The sequence below is a fragment of the Dendrobates tinctorius genome, unplaced genomic scaffold (genome assembly GCF_039654945.1).
Source record: "Dendrobates tinctorius isolate UK_male_01 unplaced genomic scaffold, ASM3965494v1 ptg000100l, whole genome shotgun sequence".
Classification (NCBI taxonomy): Eukaryota; Metazoa; Chordata; class Amphibia; order Anura; family Dendrobatidae; genus Dendrobates; species Dendrobates tinctorius.
Window position 1 is genome coordinate 6493334 of NW_027361768.1, and position 27788 is coordinate 6521121.

General features: G+C 44.4%; 1 protein-coding gene across 1 annotated transcript in view; it reads left to right on the top strand.

The window, feature by feature from the left end:
* Positions 1-27788, top strand: part of LOC141099665 (endoplasmic reticulum resident protein 44-like) — a 204946-nt gene that overhangs the window by 12929 nt on the left and 164229 nt on the right. Inside the window, exon 2 of the mRNA XM_073587624.1 lies at positions 23951-24023. Within this exon, the coding sequence (XP_073443725.1) occupies positions 23951-24023 (73 nt within the window). The remainder of the gene's footprint in view (positions 1-23950; positions 24024-27788) is intronic.

Consider the following 27788-nt stretch of genomic DNA (forward strand, 5'->3'; position numbering starts at 1 on the left):
CGCAGCAAAATCCGCAGCGTGTGCACACAGCCTTAGGGGTGCAGTTTTTAGAATGGTGTCACTTTTGGGTATTTTCTATCATATAGACCCCTCAGAGTGGCTTCAAATGTGATGTGGTCCGTAAAAATAAAATGGTGTTGCAAAAATGAGAAATCGCTGGTCAATTTTTAACCCTTATAACTTCCTAACAAAAAAAAATTTGGTTCCAAAATTGTGCTGATGTAAAGTAAACATGTGGGAAATGTTACTTATCAAGTTTTTTGTGTGCCGTATCTGTGATTTAAGGGCATAAAAATTCAAAGTTGGAAAATTGCGAAATTGTCGCCAAATTTCCGTTTTTTTCACAAATAAACACAAGTTATTTGAATGAAATTTTACCACTAACATGAAGTACAATATGTCACGAGAAAACAGTGTCAGAATCACCGGGATCCATGGAAGCGTTTCAGAATTATTACCTCATAAAGGGACAGTGGTCAGAATTGTAAAAAAATGGCCCGGTCATTAACGTGCAAACCACCCTTGGGGCTTAAGGGGTTAATATATTAGCTTTTTCCTCGTCATCTAAAACCATTCTTTCCAGGACGTCCCTCCTGACAGCACCATGGAGGTCGTCGTCCTCCTCCTCCTCCTTCCAGGGACAGGAAAAGTACACGAGAGGTTGAAAGTCCCTGTCCACCACACTCCCTCAGTGTTTTTCCTGTCCCTGCATGGAAGGACGCACAAGAGAAGCGCAGCTTACTGGAGGATGGGCCCAGGGGGATCGTGCGGCAGAGAGGTAAAGAAGAACCCCAAGATCTCTGTGTCTGAGCTCCATAGATGCAGTAGGGACATGGGAGAAAGTTCCATAAAGTCAACCATCACTACAGCCCTTCACCAGTCTGGCCTTTGTGAAAGAGTGGCCGGACTGAAGCCTCTCCTCAGTGCAAGACATATGAAGGCCTGCATAGTTTGCTAAAAAAAAACCCATGAAGGGACTCCCAGACTATGAGAAATAAGATTCTCTGGTCTGATGAGACAAATATAGAACTTTTTGGTGATAATTGTAAGCAGTATGTGTGGAGGAAACCAGGTACTGCTCATCACCTGCCCAATACAATCCCAACAGTGAAACATGGTGGTGGCAGCATCATACTATGGATTTGTTTTTCAGCTGTAGGGACAGGACGACTGATTGCAATTGAAGGAAACATGAATGCGGCCAAGTACAGAGATATCCTGGATGAAAACCTCTTCCAGAGTGCTCTGGACCTCAGACTTGGCTGAAGGTTCACAACAAGTCAATGACCCTAAGCACACAGCTTAAATAGCAAAGGAGTGGCTTCAGAACAACTCTGTGACCATCTTGACTGGCCAAGCCAGAGCCCTGACCTAAACTCAATTGAGCATCTCTGGAGAGACCTGAAAATGGCTGTCCACCAACGTTCACCATCTAACCTGACAAAAGTGGGGAGGATCTGAAAGAAGAATGGCAGAGGATCCCCAAATCCAGGTGTGAAAAACTGGTTGCATCATTCACAAGAAGACTCATGGCTGTGCTAGCTCAAAAGGATGCTTTTACTCAATACTGAACAAAGTGCTGTATGGTTTCTCCCCTCTCCTCAGGAATCTTACTCCACTTCTCTCACCCCCTTTCCACAGTACTCTTTAACCCCTCTCCTCATTAGTTTCTCCCATCTCTCCTCTCTTTGGCACTCTCATACTCCCTATTATCTGGCTCCGCTCACCTCTTCCTATTCTTGTTCGTTGACACACTGTGCAGCCGCTCTGCGCACACACAGGGAAAACATTCCTGTCACTGGCACCGAAGAGGAGCTTCACTGCTAATCACAGACACGCACCATGAAGGGCTGTCCTGCCTCCTACCATGCAGGGCTGACTTGTCCATCCTTCATGTCTGCGTGGCTGTAATAAAAAATTAGGTTTAAGAAAAAAAAGATTAAACTGAAATTGGGGATATAGGTGTCTACCCTGACTGACTCTGCCCCCCCCCCCTCCTTTTGGGTGGGTAGGGTATTTCTCCCCATGGTTTTTAAAGGGAATCTGACCCCCCCCCCCGTTCGTATATCACCTATTGATATGGGCATACTGGAGATAGAAATGTTACATTAGCCCTACCTGTATGCCTCATATTAATGGTCTTGTTGCTGAGAAATGTTATATTGTCTTTATCCTAGTGATTTCTTCCAGGCTTCGGGCTGTGTGGTGCCTGGAAGAAATCCCTGCCTCCTGTCCTCATTACAATACTCCCACCCCTCCCATGCACGTCTGTTATGGACCCGGAATCCTGCACATGCACCCTGCACTCCCTCAGAGATACATACCTCATCCTCCCCTCTATGGGCACTGCACACTGTGACCTCCAGTGTGCGCGCTGATAAGGTGCTCTCCACACTTCCTCCCTCCATAGTAATTGCTCGGAACCATGTGTACATAGCGATGACTATTTTGTGTGACATAACTCTGATTTAAGAAAGTAATTTGTAAATCCTATAAAGAAAGTGAGTGCCTTAAGTGAGCAAGATGATGTCAATCTGGATTATAGACCTTATTAATGATTTTTCATGCTTAAATAATCTTAATTGACAAGTTAGATGTAAGTTTGGTTTTAGCGAAATTGTATCTATAAAAAAAAAAAAAAAATAGATGAGCCTTGGTGAATTTTTCCAGAGGATTAAGAAATTGTTGCTTTTAACGATTTTAGGAAGTGAAGAAATATCCTTGAGTTAAATTTTACATGATTTGCTAATATTAAGCCCTTAGTATCCAGGCGATAGTGGGCTGCCCTCACACCCAGGGCAGTGGGGTACTCGGTACCGGGCCCGATGGTCCTCAAAGGGGAGATGTCACGGTAGCTGGAACCCGGCCCGTGGCCCTGGGCGCCCATTGTAAATGTTTCGTATCAATGTGTAAGTCATGACGCCACCTGTGGCGTTCGGCAATGAAGATATAAGCCGACGCTGCAGACAGATTCCCTGGGACAGATGGTGTGGTGCAGCAGTGATGTTATAGCCCTCCACAGGCAGGGCTGTAGTCCCAGGGCAGAGTAGGTGAAGTGATATGTAGATGGTGTAGTGTCAGGCGCAGGTGATGTAGCAGTGCTGGGCAGGTTGGCGTGGGAATAAGTGGAGGACACCAGGGCACGTAGTTCCAAAGCTTTACTCACAGTCTGTTGTACAAACAGGTGCCTGCCTCTGTCCCGTGTCCTCCAGGTCAGGGACTCAGTCAACCTCCAGGCCAGATGGAATACTCCTTTCCAACACTCCGCCAACATGTGCCTTTCTGAACGCCTCTTATAGCGCCTTTAAATGAAGTACTCCTAGTACTGAGTTACACTGGAGTTCCTCCTGTTCGATGTTCTTATGAACTCTACTTGTACGGCAGACAGCTGTAGCCTGCATCGGGGACTTCTTGCTACTAAGTCCCAGCTCACTATCCAGTTGCTGTTGTGCCCCAAAGTCTTGTATGGGAATAAAGTGGTCACTACTTCTATTCCTCCGGTGTCTGCTGCAGGACCATTAGTATCCATACAACCTCGGGAACCGGGCCCCGGCCTTGCGCTTGGAACTTCTAGGAAGGGTTCTCTTCTAACCCACGTCCTCTGTTCCCTTTTACTCCTCACGTTCCGTACTAGTCTTTCTTTCTTATGGAGAATCAGGCTTTCAGTCTATGTTGCTCTTTCTCTTCCTTTCCCGTGCCAGCAGACCCAGATCACTGGGATGTGCTGCAGCACTTCCATTTATTCCTCTCTCCAGGGATCTTCTTCTCTCCAACTCTCTAATCGACTGACTGACTGTTGTCCTAAATTCTTCCCGCTCCTTGTAATGTAATCTAACTCCACCCACCTCCCAGCACGTTTCGTGTTCCAAGCAGGGAGCCACCAATGGGTGCTTTGCTACACTCAAAGCAGGGAGCCGCCGAAGGTGCTTTGCTACACTACTTTGTGGTGTGGGGTGCAGGTGTTGGAGCGTGGTCAGGAGTCTCCACCTTACCTGCATGGTGGCATACCACACCTCAGGAGGAGGTGCAGTACCTCTGTGGCGACTGAGCCTCAGGGGCGCCACAATAGCGGTGCCGGTAATTTTTATATATTTTAGATATAAATAAAAACACTGGCGCTCTATGTATGAGATCTAGAATGTGTACAGAAGCTGGGGATAGGTTGCTAAAAAGAGCCGCAGGTGATTGGGGACAGGTTCTGTGCATGCCTGTCACAAGCTAGGTATAGAAACACAATAATAATTACCGCACTAAATGTTTGACAATAGTAGGAGTGGATTTACTCTTGGTGTCGTTGATGATGTAGTGGACTATGGATCCAGGTGCTTTGCAAGTAGAAAAATGTAGGTCCAATGGATTTATGGGGTGAATCACCCACTAGAGGGAAAAAAAAAATACAATTATGGGTGAACTGAAAAGGCAGGGTGTAGGTCTAGAAGTAAATGGGTGTGCTTACTTGATTTATAATGCGCCAAGAGATCATATACGATGCACTAGTGGGAAGTGCAGTTATCAGAGCTGGCGCTCTAATAGAAGTCCATGCAGGTGAATGATTCCACTAGATTAATTGTGAGTGACTTAATATTATTAGAATATAAATTTGAAAAAATATCACTCTTATTTGATAGATGTGCTCTGAAAACCAGTGGTATTCATCTACTATAAAGCTAGTACATGGTAAGAATTGTTGTCATGAAAATATTGTCACCAGTTGCTGAAGAGCACAGGGCTTAGGACAGCTTGGCTTGTGCTTCTGGTGATGAAACCCATTAAAATAAATAGTTCAGCGTTTGCACTCCTTTGGTTAGATGGTGTGGATATAACAGGGATATCTGTATATACATAAATGTGTCAATTGTACTCACTGTTTACATCGTTGGTGGCATAGCGTGTGAAGATCCTTGTAGAGTGGTGTGTAGCCAGAGCAGGTGTCATACACAGGTACTCCTGATAGCTGCGCTGGCTGCTAAGCAGCAGGAGGACGCCGGATCCTTGCGTGCCCTGGACGGAAGCAACGCTGAGCATGTCTTGACGGGGAAAAAGGGCGGAGCTAGAGTGACGTCACTAAGCTGTTAGGACAGGTGCGCAGGGAGAACACTTTTCCAACTTGTTTCAAAGGCCACTGGCCCTCTTCATCAGGGTTGTGACTGTCAGCATGCAGTACCGTACTTATTTAGTACTAGATGGTGGCCCGATTCTAACGCATCGGTGTCTCTCTCTATCTCATTACCCGACGGTGGCTTACGTCGTTAGAATTCCACTCCAATTCGTGGCCAGACTGCGCTTGTCGCTGATTGGTCGCACCCGGCCGGGACCAATCAGCGCTGCGGGATTTCCGTTACAGAGAGACAGACAGAATTAGACAATTATATTGTAGATGGGCTCCTGGCCTCACTCCTGTCTATTGATTTGTGCAGCTGCTGATGATAAAAAATACAAGCAGACTAAGTGATTAAAATAATTGATGTCAATGAGTGTGCTTATTGGGAGATAGATGTGTTAGAATAGAGAGATTGATGGTTTATACCATAGGTTGGACATGAATAGTTAAAAGAACTGCTAGTCTGTTATGCATGAAATGATCTATGGTTGAGTAGTTTTAAGCAATGAATAGGTTCATATTCGATCTCATCTCGATATACCTAGGATTCTGACTAGGGATTAGGAAACCGACTGTAAGGACGCAATTAAAACTGAAATTTTATTAATGTTATAAAGCTAAAACCATGTGATTGCATTCAGGCCACGTACACACGATGCAAATATCCAGCGGATCTGCTCTGTAATATATATTATGTATTTTGTGTAGTATACGTTTGTTATGATTATAAAATGACTAAAAAATACATGAGTCAATGAAATAGATTGATAAATGGCCTATATGTAATGTTCAAATCTGTGGACCGTAAAATCTTGGTACATTTCTTATTTTTATTTGTTTCTATTTAATTTTATGTGATGGTGCATTGTTTTATAAAAATAAATAGAAGTAAAAATGATCAATTAAAAAATAAGTAACCCCATCTAGCCCTTAGACTAAAATAATTACCGTATATACTCGTGTGCAAGCCGACCTGTGTATAAGCCGACTAGGAAAACTTATTGACTCACGTATAAGCCTAGGGTGGAAAATGCAGCAGCTACTGGTAAATTTCAAAAATAAAAATACAAAATACACCATATAATGCTGCACAAAGGTTAATAATGCCCCCATAAGATGTGCCATAGAATATGCTGCCCCATAAAGGTTATGGCCCCATAAGATGCTCCATAGATTATGCCCATTAAAGTGCTCCATAGATTAAAAAGTCATACACCTGACAAATGCTATTGAGAACTCTGCAATTAGAAGTGGAAAGGAAGAACAAAGACAAAATCTAAATAATAAAAATATTGGAGAAAGAGAAATCAATCACAAACTAAAATGTTTCTATACTAATGCACAAAGCATGGGCAACAAACAAGGAGAATTGGAACTACTAACACAGGAAAATAAATATGATGTCATTGGAATCACTGAAACTTGGTGGGACAATACACATGATTGGAATACAAGGCTAGAAGGATACAACTTATTTGCTAGAAACAGACTTGATAAACGAGGAGGAGGTGTCGCATTGTATGTTAGAAACGTGTATATCTGCACAGAGATTGAAGCTTCAGAGACTGGGAGTTCTGTGGAAACTGTTTTGGGTAAGAATACAAGGACAGAACAATGGAAAGGACACCATTGTAGGTATTTACTACAGGCCACCTTTGCAAGCTTAAGATATGGATGAACTCTTTATGCATCAAATGGCCAAGTTCTCCAAAAAATATGACACAGTTGTCATGGGAGATTTCGACTATCCTGACATTTGTTGGGAATCTCTCTCTGGCAAAACAGGTCAAGGAAATTCTTATCCTCTCTTGCTGACAACGTTATCTTCCAAAAGGTAGGGGAGAAAACAAGGAGATCTGCAACCTTGGATCTAATCCTTATAAACAGGGAAGAAATGGTTGAGGAGTTAAGTGGCTGGGACCCTAGGAGGTAGCGTCCATGCTATTTAAGAATTTTGGATAACTAGAGGAGAACTCTGCAAAGGAATACGTGGATTTCGTCCGCGCTGCCCAAATGATGAAATTCCAGAAGGTTAATAAAGTTTAACAGTGGTTTATTCTACGCGTTTCAAGGCTTTTTGCAACCTCTTCAGGAAATACCACATAATGTATGCTTCATGTGGTATTTCCTGAAGAGGAATACCACGTATTCCTTTGCAGAGTTCTGTTTCAGATAGTCGGTGACCGACTTGTGGATCTGCAGCAGCCCTTATCTATGCATGCTTTGAATACCTACTACCAGGTGAGCAGTTTTTTGTCAAACCGCTTACTTTATTTGTGTGATAAGACCCTATATTGGGCTTGTGTCTCCCTCTTTCCTCACAATACTGGATAACTAGAGGAGGCAGACTTGTGAAGACTCAGACATCAAGGTTAGATTTCAGAAAGGCAGATTTTAAGGGATTCAGAAAGAATTGGAGGGATTCAATGGCTGGATATCTTTAAGGACAAAAATGTCCAGGAAGGATGGGAAATCTTGAAAAATGAAATTCTCAAAGCACAATTGTTAACAATTCCGAAAAGAGGGAAGAATAGGAAGCATTTAAGGAAACCAGGATGGATGAACACAGAACTTAAGCACATGCCAAAAAGGAAGAAAGAAATGTTTATAAAATGGAATGAGGGAGGCATATCTAAAGAATATAATGCTGTCTGCAGAACTTGCAGGGCACAAATCAGATTAACTGAAGCTGACAATGAATTGAGGCTTGCAAGAAATGTCAAAAGCAATAATAAAGGATTTTGGGGATATGTCAAAAGAAAAAGAAAAGTCAAAGATGCTATAGGATTTTTACAGGATGAAAATGCTGAACTGATAAGACAGGATGTTGAGGAGGCCGAACATTTAAATTCCTATTTTGCATCTGTTTTCTCTCAGAAAGGAAATGTAACATCAACATGTTCTTCACTGTCCTATTAAGGGAATAGAAGAATCCAGGATATCTATAAACAGAAACATAGTGAGGAAACACTTAGCTTACCTAAATGAATTCAAGTCTCCAGGTCCAGATGAATTACACCCCAGAGTACTGAAGAAAATAGCAGAAGAAATTTTTGAACCCCTGTCCATAATCTTTGAAAATTCTTGGAGAACAGGAGAAGTCCCAGAAGACTGGAGAAGAGCAAATGTTGTTCTTATCTTCACAAAGGGGAAGAAGGTGGACCCAGGCAACTATAGGCCGGTGAGTCTGACTTCTATACCAGGAAAGATCTTTGAACAAATTATTAAATAACATGTATGTAAATACCTGGATAAGAATGAAGTGATTAAACAGAGTCAGTATGGGTTACAAAGATATAAATAAACTAATAAGTCATGTCAGACTAACTTAATTTCCTTCAAAGACAGAATCACTGGATCAGGGAAATGCTGTAGATAAAGTATATCTTGACTTCAGCAAAGCATTTAACAAAGTATTTCACACAATCCTTATTGAAAAAATGACTAAGTATGGAATGGACAAGGCAACTGTTAGGTGGATTCATAACTTGCTTAGGCTACTTTCTCACTAGCGTCGTGCGATGCATGTCGCAATGCGTCGTTTTGGCGAAAAAACACATCCTACAGGATGCGTTTTTTCTCCATAGACTTAGATTAGCGACGCATTGCCACACGTCGCATCCGTCGTGCGACGGATGCATCGTGTTTTGGCGGCCGCGACACACACAAACGTTAAATGTAACGTTTTTTTTTTTTTTCGGTGCATCGTGTACGCCATTTTCCACCGCGCATGCGCGGCTGAAACTCCGCCCCCTCCTCCCCAGACATTACAATGGGGCAGCGGATGCATTGAAAAACTGCATCCGCTGCCCCCGTTGGGCAAAACTTTCACAACATGCGACGCTACGTCGCACGACACTAGTGTAAAAGTAGCCTTAGTGATCGGACCCAAAGAGTGGTCGTAAATGGCTGCACATCCAGTTGGAAGAATGTCTCAAGTGGGGTACCCCAGGGCTCTGTCCTGGGCCCTGTATTGTTCAACATCTTGATCAACGATTTAGATGAAGGAATTGAGGGTAAACTGATTAAATTTGCTGATGACACAAAGCTTGGAGGGGTAGCTAATACTAGAGAAGAGAGAGGATTCAAAAAGATATAAATAAACTGGAGCAGTGGGCAGCAACTAACAGAATGGTTTTTAACGGAAAAATGCAAAGTAGTACATCTGGGCAATAAAAATGAAAAAAGCATATACAGAATGGGAGGAATAGGGCTAAGCAACAGCACATGTGAAAAAAGACTTGGGTATACTAATAGATCGTAGACTGAATGAGTCAGTGTGATGCAGCAGCAAAAAAGGCAAATGCAATTCTAGGATGTATTAACAGAAGCATACAGTCTAGATCACGTGAAGCCATTATTGCCCTCTACTCCTCTTTGGTCAGACCTCATCTGGCATACTGTGTCCAGTTTTGGGCGCCACATTTTAAAAAAGACATCAACAAACTAGAGCAAGTTCAGAAAAGAGCGACCAGAATGGTGACTGGGCTGCAAACCCTGTCTTATGAGGAAAGGTTGCAGGATTTGGGGATGTTTAGCTTGCAGAAGAGAAGACTGAGAGGAGGCTTAATAGCTGTCTACAAATCTCAAGGGCTGTCACATTGTAGAAGGATCATCTTTATTCTCATTTGCACAAGGAAAGACTAGAAGCAATGGGATGAACTGAATGGGAGGAGACACATATTAGATACTGGAAAAAACTTTTTGACAGAGTGATCAATGAGTGGAACAGGCTGCCATGAGAGGTGGTGAGTTCTCCTTCAATGGAAGTCTTCAAACATAGGCTGGACAGACATCTGTCTGGGATGATTTAGCGAATCCTGCATTGAGCAGGGGGTTGGACCAGATGGCTCAGGAGGTCCCTTCCAACTCTATGATTCCCCCATAAAATGCTCCATAGATTATGCCCCATAAGATGCTCTATAGATTATGCCCCATATGCTGCCCCATAGACTATGCCCCCATATGCTGCCCCATATATTATGCCCCATATGCTGCTCCATAGAATATGCTCCATATATTATACCCCTATATGCTGCTCCACAGAATATGCCCCCATATGCTTCCCCCATAATATGCTCCATATATTATGCCCCCATATGCTGCTGCAAAAAAAAAAAAATGCCATACTCACCTCCTGCTCAGGACCGGACACCTGAGATATTCATATTCACCTGTCCGGGGTCCATCGCTGCTGTCTGCCCTTGTGTCAGTGACTGTTCAGCCAGCAGAGGGCGCAGCGCCCACTAACCACCTCTGCTGCCTAAACGTCACTAACACAGAACGCAGCAAGACAGTGGTGAGCAGCGATGGACCCGGGGCAGGTGAATATCGCTATACTTACCACCTCCTGGCGCGGTCTCTGCAGCCCCGCTTCTCCACTTCACTTAACCACATCATTGCGCCCTCTGCTGCCTAAACGTCACTAACACAGAACACAGAAAGACAGCGGTGAGCAGCGATGGACCCGGGACAGGTGAATATCGCTATACTTACCACCTCTTCCGCGGTCTCTTCAGCCCCTCCAGCGATTAGGACCAGCGAGCACGCTGGTTACCAATGTAAACATCGGGTTTCTAAGGGCCGCGGGGCCCTTAGAAACCCGATGTTTACCCTAGATACCAGCATGCAATGCAGGCAGGGCGGGAGGTGGAGGCAGAGCGGCGCAGACAGACCGGCGTAGCTCTGCTATCTGCTATTCCGGTCTGACAGACTGGAGTAGCAGATGGCAGAGCTACTCCGGTCTGTGCGCCGCTCTGCCTCCACCTCCCGCCCTGCCTGCAGAGCATGCGGTTGTATCCAGGGCCGCGCGCGCACCGGAAGTGACGTCGAGGCCGGCGCCGAACTTCCGGTCTACCTCCTGCTGCATTCCAGGCTGGAACGCACGCGCGGCCTGGATCACTGAACCGCTGGCGGCGGTTCCTGGTGACCCCACAGCTGGGGAGAGCCTCGCCACCCTCACAGTGTGTCGCCCGATGTCGGGTGAGTAAGTCCCCAGGAACCCCACGACCGCTTAATGCCAGGCAAGACCGACGGATGGGGCAGCCGCTGAGCAGCTTGAGGAAACAGCTGCAAAGGTTAGGGGTGATCTGAGATGACCCCACCTGTGGACCGAGGGGAGGAGGAGCACAGAACACACTGGTGTACCTCTGTTATTTAAATTCTGGTCACGGTCCGTCCAGGTAAGGCCATTATCTGTACAGGTGACTGTGACTGACTGACAATGGATGGCAACAAACCCGTACTGCCTGCTTCTGCGGAGCCCAGCGTTCACCCTCCTATTGTAAGTAGAGGGGTGGGTCTCCCCTTTTCTGTCCTTGTAGTTCCTGAGGTGACTTAGTATGCCTTTCTCTCTCTATTTCAGGGAGACAAGGCCTCTGCCCTTAAAAAGGATAAACCACCAAGCTGCAAATGTGTGTGGGGTTCCAAACTTCCCTCTGCATATAGGAAGAAACTTTGTCAGCCCTGCACAGACAATGTTTTACATGCCGAACAACCCTCCCTACTGGACAGTATAAAAACGCTCATCAGACAGGAAGTCTAATCTTCTATGATGACATTTTCCCAGACCCTGACACCACAGCCCCCTCCTCCTAGGAAAAGGAAAATGGCAGCTGTGGAATCTGACTCGGGCGAGATTGATACCTCTAACACAGAGGATGCTTGGGAAAATGGGGGTTCCACTTTGACCCCCAAGTCCGATAACAAGAAATACTATTTCTCTTCCGAAGATATGGGAGATTTAGTTTGGTGAGGGGAACTATGAGATTGGAAGAGGAGGAAGTGGAATACTCTGTGCAGGATGAGATGTTTGGGGGGCTGAAACCTAAAGCCCAAAAGGGGTTTCCCATTCATAAAAATATCCAAAACCTGGTTATGCAAGAATGGGCCCTCCCTGAGAAGGGACTTGACGTCCCCTCTGAATTAAGAAATCGGTTTCCCTTAGATGGAGATTGCTCCTTATGGGAAGTCCCTAAGGTGGACGTGCAGGTGTCCAGGGTAACTAAAAGAACGTCTCTTCCTTTCGAAGATTCGTCTCAGCTCAAAGATCCCATGGATCGGAAGATAGTTTGCTAAGGAAATCCTGGGACACTTCCAGAACCCTGCTTAAAGTCAAAATAGCTTCTACCTGTGTAGCCAGGTCCCTGTTCCGCTGGCTGCGTACGTTGCAGGATCACCTTACTCAGGGGACCTCCAGGGAAGAAATCCTTGACTCTCTTCCCCTATTACAAAAAGCGACAGGGTTCCTAGCTGATTCTTCTGCTGAATCCGTCTGGGTAGCAGCAAAACCTGCGGTCCTTTCCAACTCAGCCAGGAGAACACTGTGGCTGAAATCTCGGGGAGGAGACTTTGTCAAAATCAAAACTCTGTGCAATTCCCTTTCAGGGAAATTATGTATTCGGCCCAGCCCTGGACAATATCTTGGAGAAAGCCACTGATTAAAAGAAGTCGCTTCCCGAGCAAAAGAAACCTAAGAAACATTTTTTTTGTCCCCCCCCCCCCCCCCATGAACAGTCCTCCCATAGAGAATTCAAGGTGAAGGGCAAAACGGGCCAGTTATCCAAAAGGAGGTAAGGGCAGAAATATTCTTGCCCCCCAACAGCAAGATACCACAGACGAACAATGACGGTTTTCCGGTCGGGGGTCAAGTCTCGAATTTCATATATCAATGGCAGTCCATATCCTCAAACCAATGGGTTCTTCACACTATTTGCGACGGACTGAGATTGGAATTCGAGAGTCCTCCCCCCTCAATGCCTAAAAGTGACCTCCCTGCAGGCGCACCTCCAAAAATCCTTGCTGTTAGATATACAGGGACTTCTACAAGCAAGAACAATCCCTCTCATAGGACAGAACTGGGTGATGGCCACAGTCACCAAGGGATGCCTACTATCATGTCCCGATTCATCCAGACCACAGGAAAGTCCTCAAGTTTGCAGTTTCCCAGGGTCACCAGGTCAACCATTACCAATTCAATGTCCTGCCGTTCGGTGTCATCAGCTCCATGCTTTTTTACCAAGATTATGAAAGAGGCAATGATTTTCATTCGTCAGCAGTGAATTTGCATTATGACGACTTTCTAATAGTGGCTCCGTCCATAGCTCGCCTGAACCAAGACGTGGAGAGGACCCTAGAAATTTTACAGTCCCTGGGTTGGATCCCAAATTTGGAAAAATCAGACCTCCATCCTTCATCTTTTTTACACAGGGAGCGAGAACTCGATCTTGTTCAGAGGATCTCCAGGTTCAGGGAACAGAAAGCACCATCCCTGATGGACTCAATGTCCATCCTAGGATCACTTACAGCGTGCATCCAAGCAGTCTCCTGGGCTCAGGCCCATACTCAGATTCTTCAGTCCCATGTACTCCGGTGTTCAAAGAAGTACTGAAACACACCGACCAAGAGAACCCCCCCTTCCTGGTCATGTGAAGGCTTCTCTCGTATGGTGGCTGGACTACCTGAACCTCCAGCGGGGAGTCAGCTGGGATCAGCTTTCCCTAAAAAATACTCACCTCAGACGTCAGTCAGAGGCTGGGGTGCTATAGTGGAGAGATCACACTTTCAGGGGATATGGGCCACAGACATCAGAGCCAGCTCCTTAAATATGAGAGAGCTGAAAGCGGTAGAGGAAGCGTTGAAAGCCGAATCAACCCTTATCCGAAACCATCATGTACGCGTCTGCTCAGACAGCGTAACTACAGTGGCCTACCTTCTACACCAAGGAGGCACTAAATACTTCAATCTAAAATTGGTGTCTTCAAGAATTTTTTCCTGCGCAGAGAAACATCTGCTGTCCATATCTAAGGGGATCGGATAGTGCACAGGTGGACTTCCTCAGCAGGAAAGACGTTCATCCCGGGGAATGGTGCCTGGACCAAATGGTATTTTTGTCCCTGTCAAAGTGGGGAAATCCCGATGTGGACCTTTTTGCCCGCAGTCAAAACACGAAGGTGGAAACTTTTTTTTTTTTTTTTTTTTTTCCCTCAGTCCCACCGACGGGGTATGGGGAGTAGATGCCCTCTCCCATCCTTGGCAGTTCAATCTGGCTTGTGCCTTCCCACCGATTCCCATGCTAGCGAGGACGCTGTAGAAGATACGTTGAGAGCAGGTCACTACAATCCTGGTTGCTCCCATGCGGCCAAGGAGAAGCTGGTACGAAGCTTTATTGAGCATGGCTCAAGATGGCCCAATACTTCTGCCCCAGAAGGTCGACCTCCTTCACCAGGGTCCTCTGCTACACCCAGACCCGCGCAGGTTGAACCTTGCGGCCTGGCTACTTACGCCAGAATTCTAAAGGCTAAAGGCCTTTCCAAGGATGTAATATGAACTCTACATAGGTGTAGGAAACCAGTAACTAATGCCATTTACGGGAAGGTTTGGAAAAAATTCTCATCTTGGTGTTTCCCAAATACTCCAGATCCTTGCCATCCTAATATCGCACAGATCTTAGATTTTCTTCAAAGCGTCTTAGATCTAGGACTCACACCCAGTACACTAAAGGTACAGGTGGCAGCTCTTAGTTCATTTTTTGACCAAGATCTGGCGGGCTATCACTGGGTGAAACGCTTCATGACCTCAGCAATTAGAATCCGTCCTAGACTTCATAATCAAGTTCCCCCCTGGGACTTGAATCTAGTTCTTAAAGGATTAACCAAGGATCCGTTTGAGCCCCTGTCATCCATGACTTTAAAGAACTTAATACTTAAAACTGTGTTTTTGGTAGCAATTACTACCGCGAGGCGCTAGGAGAATTACAGGCCCTGTCAATACAAGAGTCCTATTTGACTATCCCGGAGGATAGCATCATCCTGAGATTTGATCCCTCCTTTATGCCTCAAGTAGTCTCGGACTTTCATAGGTTCCAGGACATTTTATTACCTTCCTTCTGTCAAAATCCCTCCAATACGAAGGAAAAAGTCTTCCACACCCTTGACGTCCATAGGGTGGTTCTCTTCTACCTCCAACAGACTGAGAGTTGGAGGATTGACCAGAATTTATTCGTTCAATTTTCCGGACGGAATAAAGGCAAAAAGGCGATAAAGAACACAATTGTTAATTGGATCAGACAAGCTATCAGCCTGACATATTCATCACAGAACGTTCCACCTCCTACATATCTAAAAGCCCATTCTACTCGTTCAGTATCAACATCCTGGGCAGAGAGAGGGGATGCTGAGCAGATATGCCAAGCCGCCACCTGGTCGTCTGTACATACAGTTAGGTCCATATATATTTGGACAGAGACAACATTTTTCTAATTTTGGTTCTAGATATTACCACAATGAATTTTAAACAAAACAATTCAGATGCAGTTGAAGTTCAGACTTTCAGCTTTCATTTGAGGGTATCCACATTAAAATTGGATGAAGGGTTTAGGAGTTTCAGTTCCTTAACATGTGCCACCCCTGTTTTTAAAGGGACCAAAAGTAATTGGACAATTGACTCCAAGGCTATTTCATGGACAGGTGTGGGCAATCCCTTCATTATGTCATTCTCAATTAAGCAGATAAAAGGCCTGGAGTTGATTTTGAGGTGTAGTGCTTGCATTTGGAAGGTTTTGCTGTGAAGGAAACATGGCGGTCAAAGGAGCTCTCCATGCAGGTGAAACAAGCCATCCTTAAGTTGCAAAAACACGAAAAACCCATCCGAGAAATTGCTACAGCATTAGGAGTGGCAGAATCTACAGTTTGGTACATCCTGAGAAAGAAAGAAAGCACTGGTGAACTCATCAATGCAAAAAGAACTGGTTGCCCACGGAAGACAACAGTGGTGGATGATCGCAGAATAATCTCCATGGTGAAGAGAAACCCCTTCACAAGAGCCAACCAAGTGAACAACACTCTCCAGGAGGCAGGCGTATCAATATCCAAATCTACCTTAAAGAGAAGACTGCGTGAAAGTAAATACAGAGGGTTCACTGCACGGTGCAAGCCACTCATAAGCATCAAGAATAAAAAGGCTAGACTGGGCTTTGCTAAAAAACATCTAAAAAAGTCAGCACAGTTCTGGAAGAACATTCTTTGGACAGATGAAACCAAGATCAACCTATGCCAGAATGATGGAAAGAGAAAAGTGTGGTGAAGGCGTGGTACAGCTCATGATCCAAAGCATACCACATCATCTGTAAAACACGTCGGAGGCAGTGTGATGGCTTGGGCATGCATGGCTGCCAGTGGCACTGTCACTATTGTTTATTGATGATGTGACACAGGACAGAAGCAGCCGAATGAATTCTGAGGTATTCAGAACCATACTGTGTGCTCAGATCCAGCCAAATGCAGCCAAAATGATTGGTCGTCGTTTCATACTACAGATGGACAGTGACCCAAAACATAAAGCCAAAGCAACCCAGGAGTTTATTAAAGCAAAGAAGTGGAATATTCTTGAATGGCCAAGTCAGTCACCTGATCTCAACCCAATTGAGCATGCATTTCACTTGTTAAAGACTAAACTTCAGACAGGCCCACAAACAAACAGCAACTGAAAACCACCGCAATGAAGGCCTGGCAGAGGATCAAAAAGGAGGAAACACAGCGTCTGGTGATGTTCAAGACTTCAGGCAGTCATTGCCAACAAAGTGTTTTCAACCAAGTACTAGAAATGAACATTTTATTTACAATTATTTTATCTGTCCAATTACTTTTGGTCCCTTTAAAAACAGGGTGGCACATGTTAAGGAGCTGAAACTCCTAAACCCTTCATCCAATTTTAATGTGGATACCCTCAAATGAAAGCTGAAAGTCTGAACTTCAACTGCATCTGAATTGTTTTGTTTAAAATTCATTGTGGAAATGTCTAGAACCAAAATTAGAAAAATGTTGTCTCTGTCCAAATATATGGACCTAACTGTACATTCACCAGACACTATAGACTAAATTTCAACAGGGATTTGACATTTGGCAGACTAGTTCAGCAGGCTCTCGTCCCTCCCTAAGAAATTAGTTGTTGGTACTTCTCCGATATGGCTGTTTTGGAAGGTGACTAGAGAAAATAGAATGTCTTACCGGTAATTCTGTTTCTAGTAACCTTCCATGACAGCACTAATTTCCCTCTCTATCTGATACTCTTATTGGATGATTCCTGCACTTTGGTGGTAACTATTCATGCTACTGTGTACAGGCAAATTTTGGGCCACGCCCTGACCACACCCATTTAACTAGTCACACATGTCCACGCCCCAACCACTCCCATTTAGCACCGCTGATAACACTTACTGGTAATGAGGGCACAGTGGCTGGCACTGTGGGCGCACTGACTGGTACTGCGGAAAAGAAAGAGAACAGAGAGAGAAAAAAGAAAGAGGGGAAAGAAAGAACAGAGAGAAACAGAACAGACAGAGAGGACAGAAAAAAAAACAAAGAGGGGAAAGTAAAAACAGAGAGAGGAGAAAGAGGAAAGAAAGAGAACAGAGAGAAAAGATTCTATAATGATATTGTAGCAGATAATTAGCCAAGAAAAATGTGTTTTTTTTTTAAAAAACTTAACCCTTACTGTTTTAGTTCTGAAAAGAGGCAACCACCTCTATAAAAACCATTGCAAATATCCAAAAGCACCATATAAAATAAGCCAATGAAATAGGGTTGTTCCCTGTTTGGGGAAACTTAACCCTTAGGGAATTTCAAAGGGACTCCTTAGTTAGAAAATTCATGTAATAATAATAGGAGAATCCTTGAAATCAATACAGATGATTACCCAATACCTCCTAATCAGGAGGAGAAATTTTACACTTAAATAGTGCTATGGAAGAGAAAAAAAAGGAACAATCTACCAATTGCTGATGTTCACTTTCTTTTGGATTATTTCCTCCATAACAGAAAAGAGAGTCTGGATTCCAGTTTTTTTTTATATCCCTGTCAGTCCCTATATATCTTGGCTGACCTTGGTCCCCAAATGACTCCTGCCCTTACAAGGCCAGTCCACAGCTGACCCTTATTTTTCTAGCCAGCCCTGGACTGACCCTGGACTGCCTCTCGCCTCATATGGAGGGCTATGCTGCCCAAATACTTTCCCGACAGCTGCCATTCCCCTGATGAATCATTTTTTGAGGAAATGCGTCGGGAGGCACCCAGGGTCAGTCCAGGGCTGGCTAGAAAAATAAGGGTCAGCTGTAGACTGCCCTTGTAAGAGCAGGAGTCATTTGGGGACCAGGGTCAGCCAAGATATATAGGGACTGACAAGGATATAAAAAAACTGGAATCCAGACTCTTTTCTGTTATGGAGGAAATGATCCACAAGAAAGTTAACATCAGCAATTGGTAGATTGTTCCTTTTTTTTCTCTTCCATAGCACTATATATGTGTAAAAATTGATTAGGAGGTATTGGGTAATCATCTGTATTGATTTCAAGGATTCTCCTATTATTATTACAAGAATTTTCCAACTAAGGAGTCCCTTTGAAATTCCCTAAGGGTTAAGTTTCCCAAACAGGCAACAACCCTATTTCATTGTCTTATTTTATATGGTGTTTTTTGATATTTGCCCTGGCTTTTATAGAGGTGGTTGCCTCTTTTTAGAACTAAAACAGTAAAGGTTAAGTTTAAAAAAAAAAAAATATAAAATTTTCTTGGCTAATTATCTGTATTAATTCTGTGGTATATTTGGTGAATCTGGAATTGCAAGAAATTCTTGGCTAATTTTCTTATAAAGATATTGTAGCAGCCCGACTCCCATTGTAGTGAGCACCTGAGACTCCCGATGCAGGACATATCATGATCCGCTCACATGGCCGGCATCCCCGATTCCAAGGCGATCCCGCTGTCGGAGGAGGACACAGTGATAGATCTGAGGCATTCCCTGGAGTGCCTCCATGGTTCCGTCACAATCTCCTTCCGAAATTACCTCATTTCCGGTCAGCTTCTAGCACATCACTTCCGGTGAAATGTCGCGTACGAATTTTAAAGTGCTCCTCGGGGCTCCACCGTGTTCTCCTGTGTGTACTTCTGGTGGAACGTGACATGCGACTGCAAGCTTTAAAGTGCTCCCAGTCCCCGGTGTTTCCGCCGTGTACTCTGCTGTCAATGTCCGACCGCGATCACGGGAAAGTAAACCTGGCCAGGACAGCCGGATAGGGACTCGAAATCGGGACTGTCCCGCTGTATCCGGGACTGTTGAGAGGTATGGCTACAGTGAGGCCCCCAGGTAGCCCTGAGGCACTGGCTGCTGGAGTCTCCCAGGAGACGTTGTTGCAGAAGAGCCCAGGCCATAGGTGACAGCAGCTGTCCCCGCCCACACCCTGCCGCACAGCAAAGAAGAGAAGCGTACGACCATGGCAGGAGGCAGCCCGGGATGGTGTGTGTCACAAGCTGAAGCGCTGGCACTGCCCGCAGGATGCTCTTTGCCCTCTCTGCTGGATGACAACAGGCCAGTTGTCTGCAGGATCCTGGCGTGAGCAGGATATGGGGGAGAGAGCTTGGCCCCTGCAGCCTGAGAGGATAGCAGGGCACCCAGTAGGCATTCCTGCTCCTCCAGGACTGGGAATCCTGAGCCTGTAATCCTGCAGACGTCTACCACTGCCCCCTCTAGTGTGGTCGCCATGCTGCCTGGGGTAGAGGTGTTTGGCACCAGCCTGACGTCCAGGGTGATCATCCCTCTGCTAAAAGACTAGGGGTTTTCTGTGAAGGCAGGACAGGGGCAGGACGCAGGAGGAGGCGGAGAAGCTCGCCATAGAGATGAGTGTGCCCTTCTTGAGTGGCCATATACTATCTCTCAGTCCTGAGGCATATCACATACAGGCAAGTGAGACACTGTTTACAGCCAGAGACGCAGGCACGGCTTAGGCGCTGCACTGTGCCAGCCATTTGTATCCACATCATCCTCAGCACTGAGGATGATGTGGAAACAAATGGCTGGCACAGTGCAGCAGCTAAGCCTTGCCTGCGTCTCTGGCTGTTAACAATCCCTCCCCCGGTGGACAGGTGAGCGCTCCATACAGTACCCGGCTCCTAACCGATGATCCGATCCTGCCTGTCTCACTCTCACATGTGCCGCTCCATGCGCTGCCACCGGTTCTGTCTATTCTCCTCCCGAACAACTATTACATCCTGACGTGCTGATAGCTGACAGCCGGAAATAAGGTCAGCCTGACCTCATTTCCGGCAGTCAGCTTACAACACGTCACTTCCGGTGGAACGTGATGTGACACTGCGAGCACTAAGTGCTCCCAGTCCCCGGGGTTTTCGCCGTGTACTCTGCTGTCTCTGTCCGCGATGGCGGGAAAGTAAATCTCCTGGCTGGGACAGCGGGATAGGCACTCAAAATCGGGACTGTCCCGCTGTATCCTGGGTGGTTCGGAGGTATGCAGGTATCACTGTTGCTTATCTGATGACGCTCCATAAGAAAAAGGTTGACAACCGGGGTCAAAGCCTTTTTTTTTTTTTTTTTTCTAGACCTAACAAGAGATTGATGAAACACATTTCCAAATATGTTTCCAGTTTTATCTGCATAAAAAAATGTGAATTGCTTGCATTTCAATGTAAACAAGTATGCAATTTTTAAATTTTTAACTTTTATGTAGAGTACCTTTCACCAAAATTTTCTTGAGACATATAGACTATTATAGCAGCTGTAGAGTGGAATAAATTGTTTTTTATTTTTTTTTATGGGGAGGGGTGGGTTTGCCTCTTTGTTGCAGAGAGATTAACATTTGAAGTATTTGGGTTCAATGTGTGACACACCTGGATAGGCTATTGCAAAGAAAAGGAGACACAAAAGCGCAATATGGTCTTATCAACGTTACAAGGAGGGATTACACCAAGAAATTTGCTCACCTGGTTAGGATGAAAGAAAGCATAAAGGCTGGCGGCTGCTGCAGATCCACAGGTCCTCAATGACCAGAAGTAATCACGTATTCAGGGGAATTGTAGTTATATTCCGCGCTACCGCAAGGAATGATTCTAGGAGATAGATGTCAAAGATTCACAGTGGTTTATTCAATGCGCTTCGGGGGTCTCATGCCCCCTTTGTCAGGAAATACCACGAAGGGGGCATGAGACCCCCCAAAACGCGTTGAATAAACCACTGTGAATCTTTGACATCTGTCTCCTGGAATCCTTCCTTGCGGCAGCGCGGAATATAACTACAAATTCCCCTGGACACCTGGATAGGCAGTATGGAGAGAGGGGGCAGTACAGTAGAGCTGATTGGAGAGGAGAAGAGTGGATAGAAGGGTTTGTAATGTGATACAGCATACCACGACTGTGCCCTCCCTTCCACTTGGCAACTTTATCTGAAAGATATTACATTTGTGCTTTAACCTCCCAGTACTTTGTAAACCTACAGGAGTTTAGACCAGTTTGTAGCAGTATAATTTAACCTCACATATGGATAAAGCTAATTGATGAGGGGGGTTGGGGAGAGTTGTAGCAGTGAGTCTGTTGTGCTGCTTGCTTATGATTGGGCAACTCATACAAGAAGTACTCTTAAGATTATGTGCTATATGTCTGTGTTTTTAAAGGGGTGGAATAGCCATGAGTTTTGTTGAGTGGCACATGGGAAGACATCCATATCTGTCATATTTGAAAGCGCAAATATCTAAGCTTGAACTGCATAGCAGCTCAGCGTTATGTTTAGCATACTAAAAAAAAATATATAAAGTGCTCTCAGTGAGAGAAACAAAATAGGAATCTTGTGGGTATGATACCTTTTTAATGGCTAACAAATTATAGTGAATGATGTTACAAGGCAAGCTTTCAAGACAACTTGCGTCTCTTCATCAGGCTGATATAACAAAATATTTGAAGAAACCTTATTTATATACAGTGAGCGCACAGGCTTGGTGTGATACATGGACATTACATAGAATCATAGAATCGTAGAGTTGGAAGGGACCTCCTGGGCCATCTGGTCCAACCCCCTGCTCAAAGCAGGATTCGCTAAATCATCCCAGTCAGATGTCTGTCCAGCCTCTGTTTGAAGACTTCCATTGAAGGAGAACTCACCACTTCTCGTGGCAGCTTGTTCCACTCATTGATCACTCTAACTGTCAAAAAGTTTTTTCTAATATCTAATCTGTGTCTCCTCCCATTCAGTTTCATCCCATTGCTTCTAGTCTTTCCTTGTGCAAATGAGAATAAAGTTGATCCTTCTACAATGTGACAGCCCTTTAGATATTTGTAGACAGCTATTAAGTCTCCTCTCAGTCTTCTCTTTTGCAAACTAAACATTCCCAAATCCTGCAACCTTTCCTCATAAGACAGGGTTTGCAGACCTGTCACCATTCTGGTCGCTCTTTTCTGAACTTGCTCCAGTTTGTTGATGTCTTTTTTAAAATGTGGTGCCCAAAACTGGACACAATATTCCAGATGAGGTCTGACCAAAGAGCAGTAGAGGGAAATAATGACTTCACGTGATCTAGACTGTATGCTTCTGTTAATACATCCTAGAATTGCATTTGCCTTTTTTGCTGCTGCATCACACTGTTGACTCATATTCAGTCTGTGATCTATTAGTATACCCAAATCTTTTTCACATGTGCTGTCACTTAGCCCTATTCCTCCCATTCTATATATGTTTTTTTCATTTTTATTGCCCAGATGTAGTACTTTGCATTTCTCCCTGTTAAAAACCATTCTGTTAGTTGCTGCCCACTTCTCCAGTTTATTTAAATCTTTTTGAATCCTCTCTCTCTCTTCTCTAGTATTAGCTATCCCTCCTAGCTTTGTGTCATCAGCAAATTTAATCAGTTTACCCTCAATTCCTTCATCTAAATCGTTGATAAAGATGTTGAACAATACAGGGCCCAGGACAGAGCCCTGTGGTACTCCACTTGAGACATTCTTCCAACTGGATGTGCAGCCATTTACGACCACTCTTTGGGTCCGATCACTAAGCCAGTTATGAGTCCACCTAACAGTTGCCTTGTCCATTCCATACTTAGTCATTTTTTCAATAAGGATTGTATGAGAGACTTTGTCAAATGCTTTGCTGAAGTCAAGATATAATATATCTACAGCATTTCCTTGATCCACGCAATCAGTGATACCGTCATAGAAGGAAATTAAGTTAGTCTGACATGACTTATTAGTTACAAACCCATGCTGACTCTGTTTAATCACTTCATTCTTATCCAGGTATTGACATACATGTTGTTTAATAATTTGTTCAAAGATCTTTTCAATAAACAAACACTGAGCATAGTACATATAGTTTAGCATACTAGCGTAAAAGACTGTAAGGCTATGTGCACAGCGGTTTTTCTGTGCGGAATTGCACCAAATCTGCAAATGATTGCTCAAGCAAGGTTAATCAATGGGAATCCAGAATTGGTGTGCACATGCTCTGGAAAATTCCGTCCTGATTCTCAGCGTTTTATTTTCTGCAGCATGTCAATTCTTTTTGCGGATCTGCAGCATTTTTTCCAACATTGAGGCACTCAAATCCGCAGGTGTAAAAATGTTTGCAGATTTGCTGTGAATTTCATGCGTATTTGGCGATAAAAAAGGCAACGGATTTTTAAAATTCACATATATCAGAAGGAGAATGTGTGGGCGGAGTTTCAGAAATAGAGCCAATCTTGATTGAAACACATCAACAATGGAGGTAGGACTTGAAAAAGTTATTTTTTTTTTTTACAGTAGTACATCTTTATTGAGCTAACAAATCCGCAGACAAAGCCACATCCAAATCCGCATCAAAACCTTATGTAATCTGCACGAAAAAAACACGGAATTTCCACTGCTTTTTCTGCTAAGAGATGCAGAATCTGCCCAGAAATTTCCGCAGGCAACTTTGCCAGGTGCGCACATAGCCTAAATGTTTGTTTTCCTACCAGCCATAGTATGTAATGAAGTTGTAAGTGTAACAAATTAAAAATGTGAAATTATGTCTTGATATTACGGTTGTCTTTTACAGGCAGCATGGGCTTGCATTCCAGCAAAAAGTGACATCATAAATTTAGAAAGCAGCAATATAGATGACATATTAGGTAAGTTATCTTTACAAAAAAAAAAATTAGTTCTTGTAATTACTTTTGTTATGCTTTATTATTTTTTTTTCTTGTTGCTTTTACTCTTGTCACCTTTCTTTTCGTGCTGCTTTTGGTCTATGGTTTTTTATTTTTACTTTTTTTTTTTTTTTTTTTTCATTTGCCACAATATTGCTAATAAAGTGCCAGATCTTATTCCATAATTTTCTGTTAGCTGTTTCCCAGAGTCTATTACATCAGTGGTTGACTGGTCATGGATCTTGATTTATTAAAAAAAAAAAAAAAAAAAAAAAAAGGCGTAAATGGGCTGTGGACTGATGCACAGAGAGAATAATTAACTGGAGACCCAGCATAACACATGTTTGTACCTCTGGAAGCCAGGGCGATTTTAAATATTCTATCTCACGCAAATGAGACCTAAATTACAGACAAAAAAAAATCATTATACCCTATATCGGTCCTGGACCCCTTTAGGCAAATTTTACACCTGTACTCGCCTTCCTAAAAAGCAAAAATGCATTAAGAGTAAAAGATGCAGTGATGACAAACTAGAACTTCTTTTTTAGTTGATTTATATGCAGTAAAATGACATGTGATAAAAAAAAAACTGCAGAGTATATTGCATGTCAATTTGAATAATAATGTGCCCTAAAAATCTTGTTTTTCCTGTGCATGATTTTAGGTAGGCAGCCATTTTGAAGGAGCTGCATCTGTTTGTGGACATTAAAGGGAATTCTAACAGCAGCCCCCAAAAAATAAAAAGAAAATTTATATTTGTCCTATGCCTTAATTACTGAGAAATCAGGATTTCAATTGATATGCAAGTGAGGCTGAAGAGCCATTTGTAGAGCTGAAGCTTCTGTCACTCCAGCTCTATTCCCCGCCTAGCGCCTTCTATTTCACTGCCTAGTTTGCTATGAAACTTTAGACCAAGGAACAGTCAGTCAAGCATGAGGAGACTGCACTGGGCGGGGAATAGAGCTGGAGTGACAAGAGGTTTCAGCTCTAGAAATAGCTCTTCAGCCTCATTTCAAAATCCATTCAAATTCTGATTTCTCAGTACAGGAGTAAGGGGCTGGCCTTATAAATTGCTGAAATTGCATTTGAAAGAGCGAAATGTGCATATAAATAGCTTGGTATTTGAAATCCCGCTGACCATTTGTTAAACATTTGGTTTATATCAGTCATGTGGACATGAGAAATTAGTGTCTGGGAATTACTTGTTTCAATCTAGCCCTGCTTTCTGGTCATTATCTGTAAGTTGTACAAAGGTTGCTATTCTGGCAGAGTGTTAGTTTCGCTGTTCATGATGCCAATATGTAAGCCTGTGTTCCTATTGCACTTTAGGCAAAATTTTAGGCTACTATCAGTGGCTCTCTCTCAGCTAACGTCCAAATGCCTGGAAAACTGGATTCAGACATTTGCAGGGATCTAGCCTTTGACGTTTTATTGTTTCAGACTTGGAGGACCTTTTTAGCTAATGTTGTCCCTTCATCCATGGCAGCACACCTGAGAGGGGGATCCGCCCAGCCAGGACAGGAAACCAACTGAAAATTAAAGGACAGTACCTCTCCTTCGCTTCATTAGTTTCCTGTCTGGACGGGAACCCTCGGGCAGAAAACCGGCTGTTGGAAGATCTTTTTTTTTTTTTTTTTTTTTATCCGCTCAGCCACACCTGTCCTGGTACTGAAAGAAAAAGCAGAGCGCCTGTATGCTGGCCTTCAGGTGGTGGAAGCGCTGTCTGCGGGTCCTGTGGGGCGGCGCAGTCATGGGTCCAGCAACTCTACTGCGACTACCTCGGCGCTGTCCCTTCTCTGCCTGCGGTCCATCGCTCTTAGTGAGATGGGCTTCCAGGGAGCGTGCTTGCTGACGTCGAGCGCGAGACACGTGGGCATACCCATTCCCAGCGTGACGTCAGTAGGTGTGTGCCGTAACCAAGATGGCAGTGCCCAGGGCGAAAATGACGTCCGGAGCGCGTGGATTCTAGGAGCGTACCGGGGAGGGGCATTGATTGGCACCGGAGGAGGTGCATTGGATCCCTCTTATAAGGCGGTATGACCACAGAAGGAGGCGCTTATGTCTGAAGCTCCCCATTATGGAGGATCAAAGTGAACAGTAGGAGGTTTCACCAAGTTCTATGCCTGGTCATCAACTGGGACACACTAAGAGGAGCAGCCGTTTGAGTTGCACCCGTCCCGACCAGAGGTCACGGGATTCCTCAGTATCCAGGAGGGACGCGGTTTGTACCCCTGATCAACCTCCGAATCCGGTACCCTTGATTGACAGTGGGTGGTGAGTGATCTACGAAAATGTCACCTTTGTTGTAATAGGGTCCATTTTCCGCTTAATCACCAGGGACCGAGGAAGGCTAGTGCCAAGGTAAAGAATAAGGAATGTGGCCTTAGCAAACTCCGCTGACAAGTTCAGTAGCAGAAGGATCTCTGCGCTGACTGTATACGGGAAGAGACCTGTGACTTTGCCACAAGCCTTAGGGCCATAATCAGGGCAGAAGTGAAGGGTTCCCTAAAGTCAGCTTTGAAAAAGGGAAGCAAGAGAGCCTGGGGGCTTATCATGGTTTCTGAGGCCTCGCAATCCTGGTGGGGGGGGGATATCATGTGGAATCCCTGTTCCTCCTCCCCCCCATTCTCCTACTATTCCTCGGACAGTGACGTGGGCAGTCAACCTTTCTTTCCGGCCGAGGACACGAATAGACTGGTTAGGGCAGTCGGGTCTACAATGGACCTGAAGGAGAGAACGTCTAAATCCTTAGAGGATGTTATGTTTGGGCGCCTCAAGGATAAAAGGAAGCGCACCTTCCCAGTGAATTCTAGGATAAAAGCGCTCATAGAGTAGGAGGGGAAGAAGCCGGGGAAGTCCGATAGCCTGCCCTCGTTTTCCAAAAAGAGATACCCCTTTGAGGAAAAGGACTCGGAGAGTTAGCATAAAATCCCTAAGATTGACGGAGCAGTGGCTAATTCCTCTAAAAAGTTGTCCCTGCCCTTAGAGGACTCCGGCACGCTGAGAGACCCATTAGACAAAAAAGCAGATGAGTTCCTGAGGCACACCTGGGAGGCAGCCGCAGGGGGTCTGAAACCGGCAATAGCTGGGACATGTGCTGCCCGCTCCCTTATGATCTGACTGCAGCAGATGGAGGGACAGCTGAGGAGTAAAGTTCCAAGGGATGGGATCTTGGCCAATATGACTGTGTTGTTGTGTTTTTTTTTTTTTGTTTTTTTTTTATCAACGTACTAGATGAGTTCAGGAAATCTAAAGTTAGTCTGTGAACATGTATTCCCTTTAAAAAACAACCTTTAATAATTCAATTTCTAAAAAACCCAGTGAAAAAGGTATATATGAAAAAAATATACCAAAAATAGACTAGCCTAACAGATACGCTATAGTAGGCCTAACATTGCCCCTGCCTGACTGTGGAGGTTGGTACCCTAAAGAACGATTTTTTGACGCCCCCACTATGTGCCTTTAAGATGCCCTTTGGGAAGTCACTAGTTGCAAGACTCTCCATCTCTGCCCTATAATTTGTTTTCCCACCTGTTTTGGTAGGGCTTAATAGGGCAGTGAGGGATAGCCTACGTTGAGTGGGGGTGCCAAAAAAATCGTTCTTTAGGGTGCCAACCTCCACAGTCAGGCAGGGGCAATTTTAGGCCTACTATAGCGGATCTGTTAGGCTAGTCTATTTTTGGTATATTTTTTTCATATATACCTTTTTCACTGGGTTGGCGTTTTTTAGAAATTGAATTATTAAAG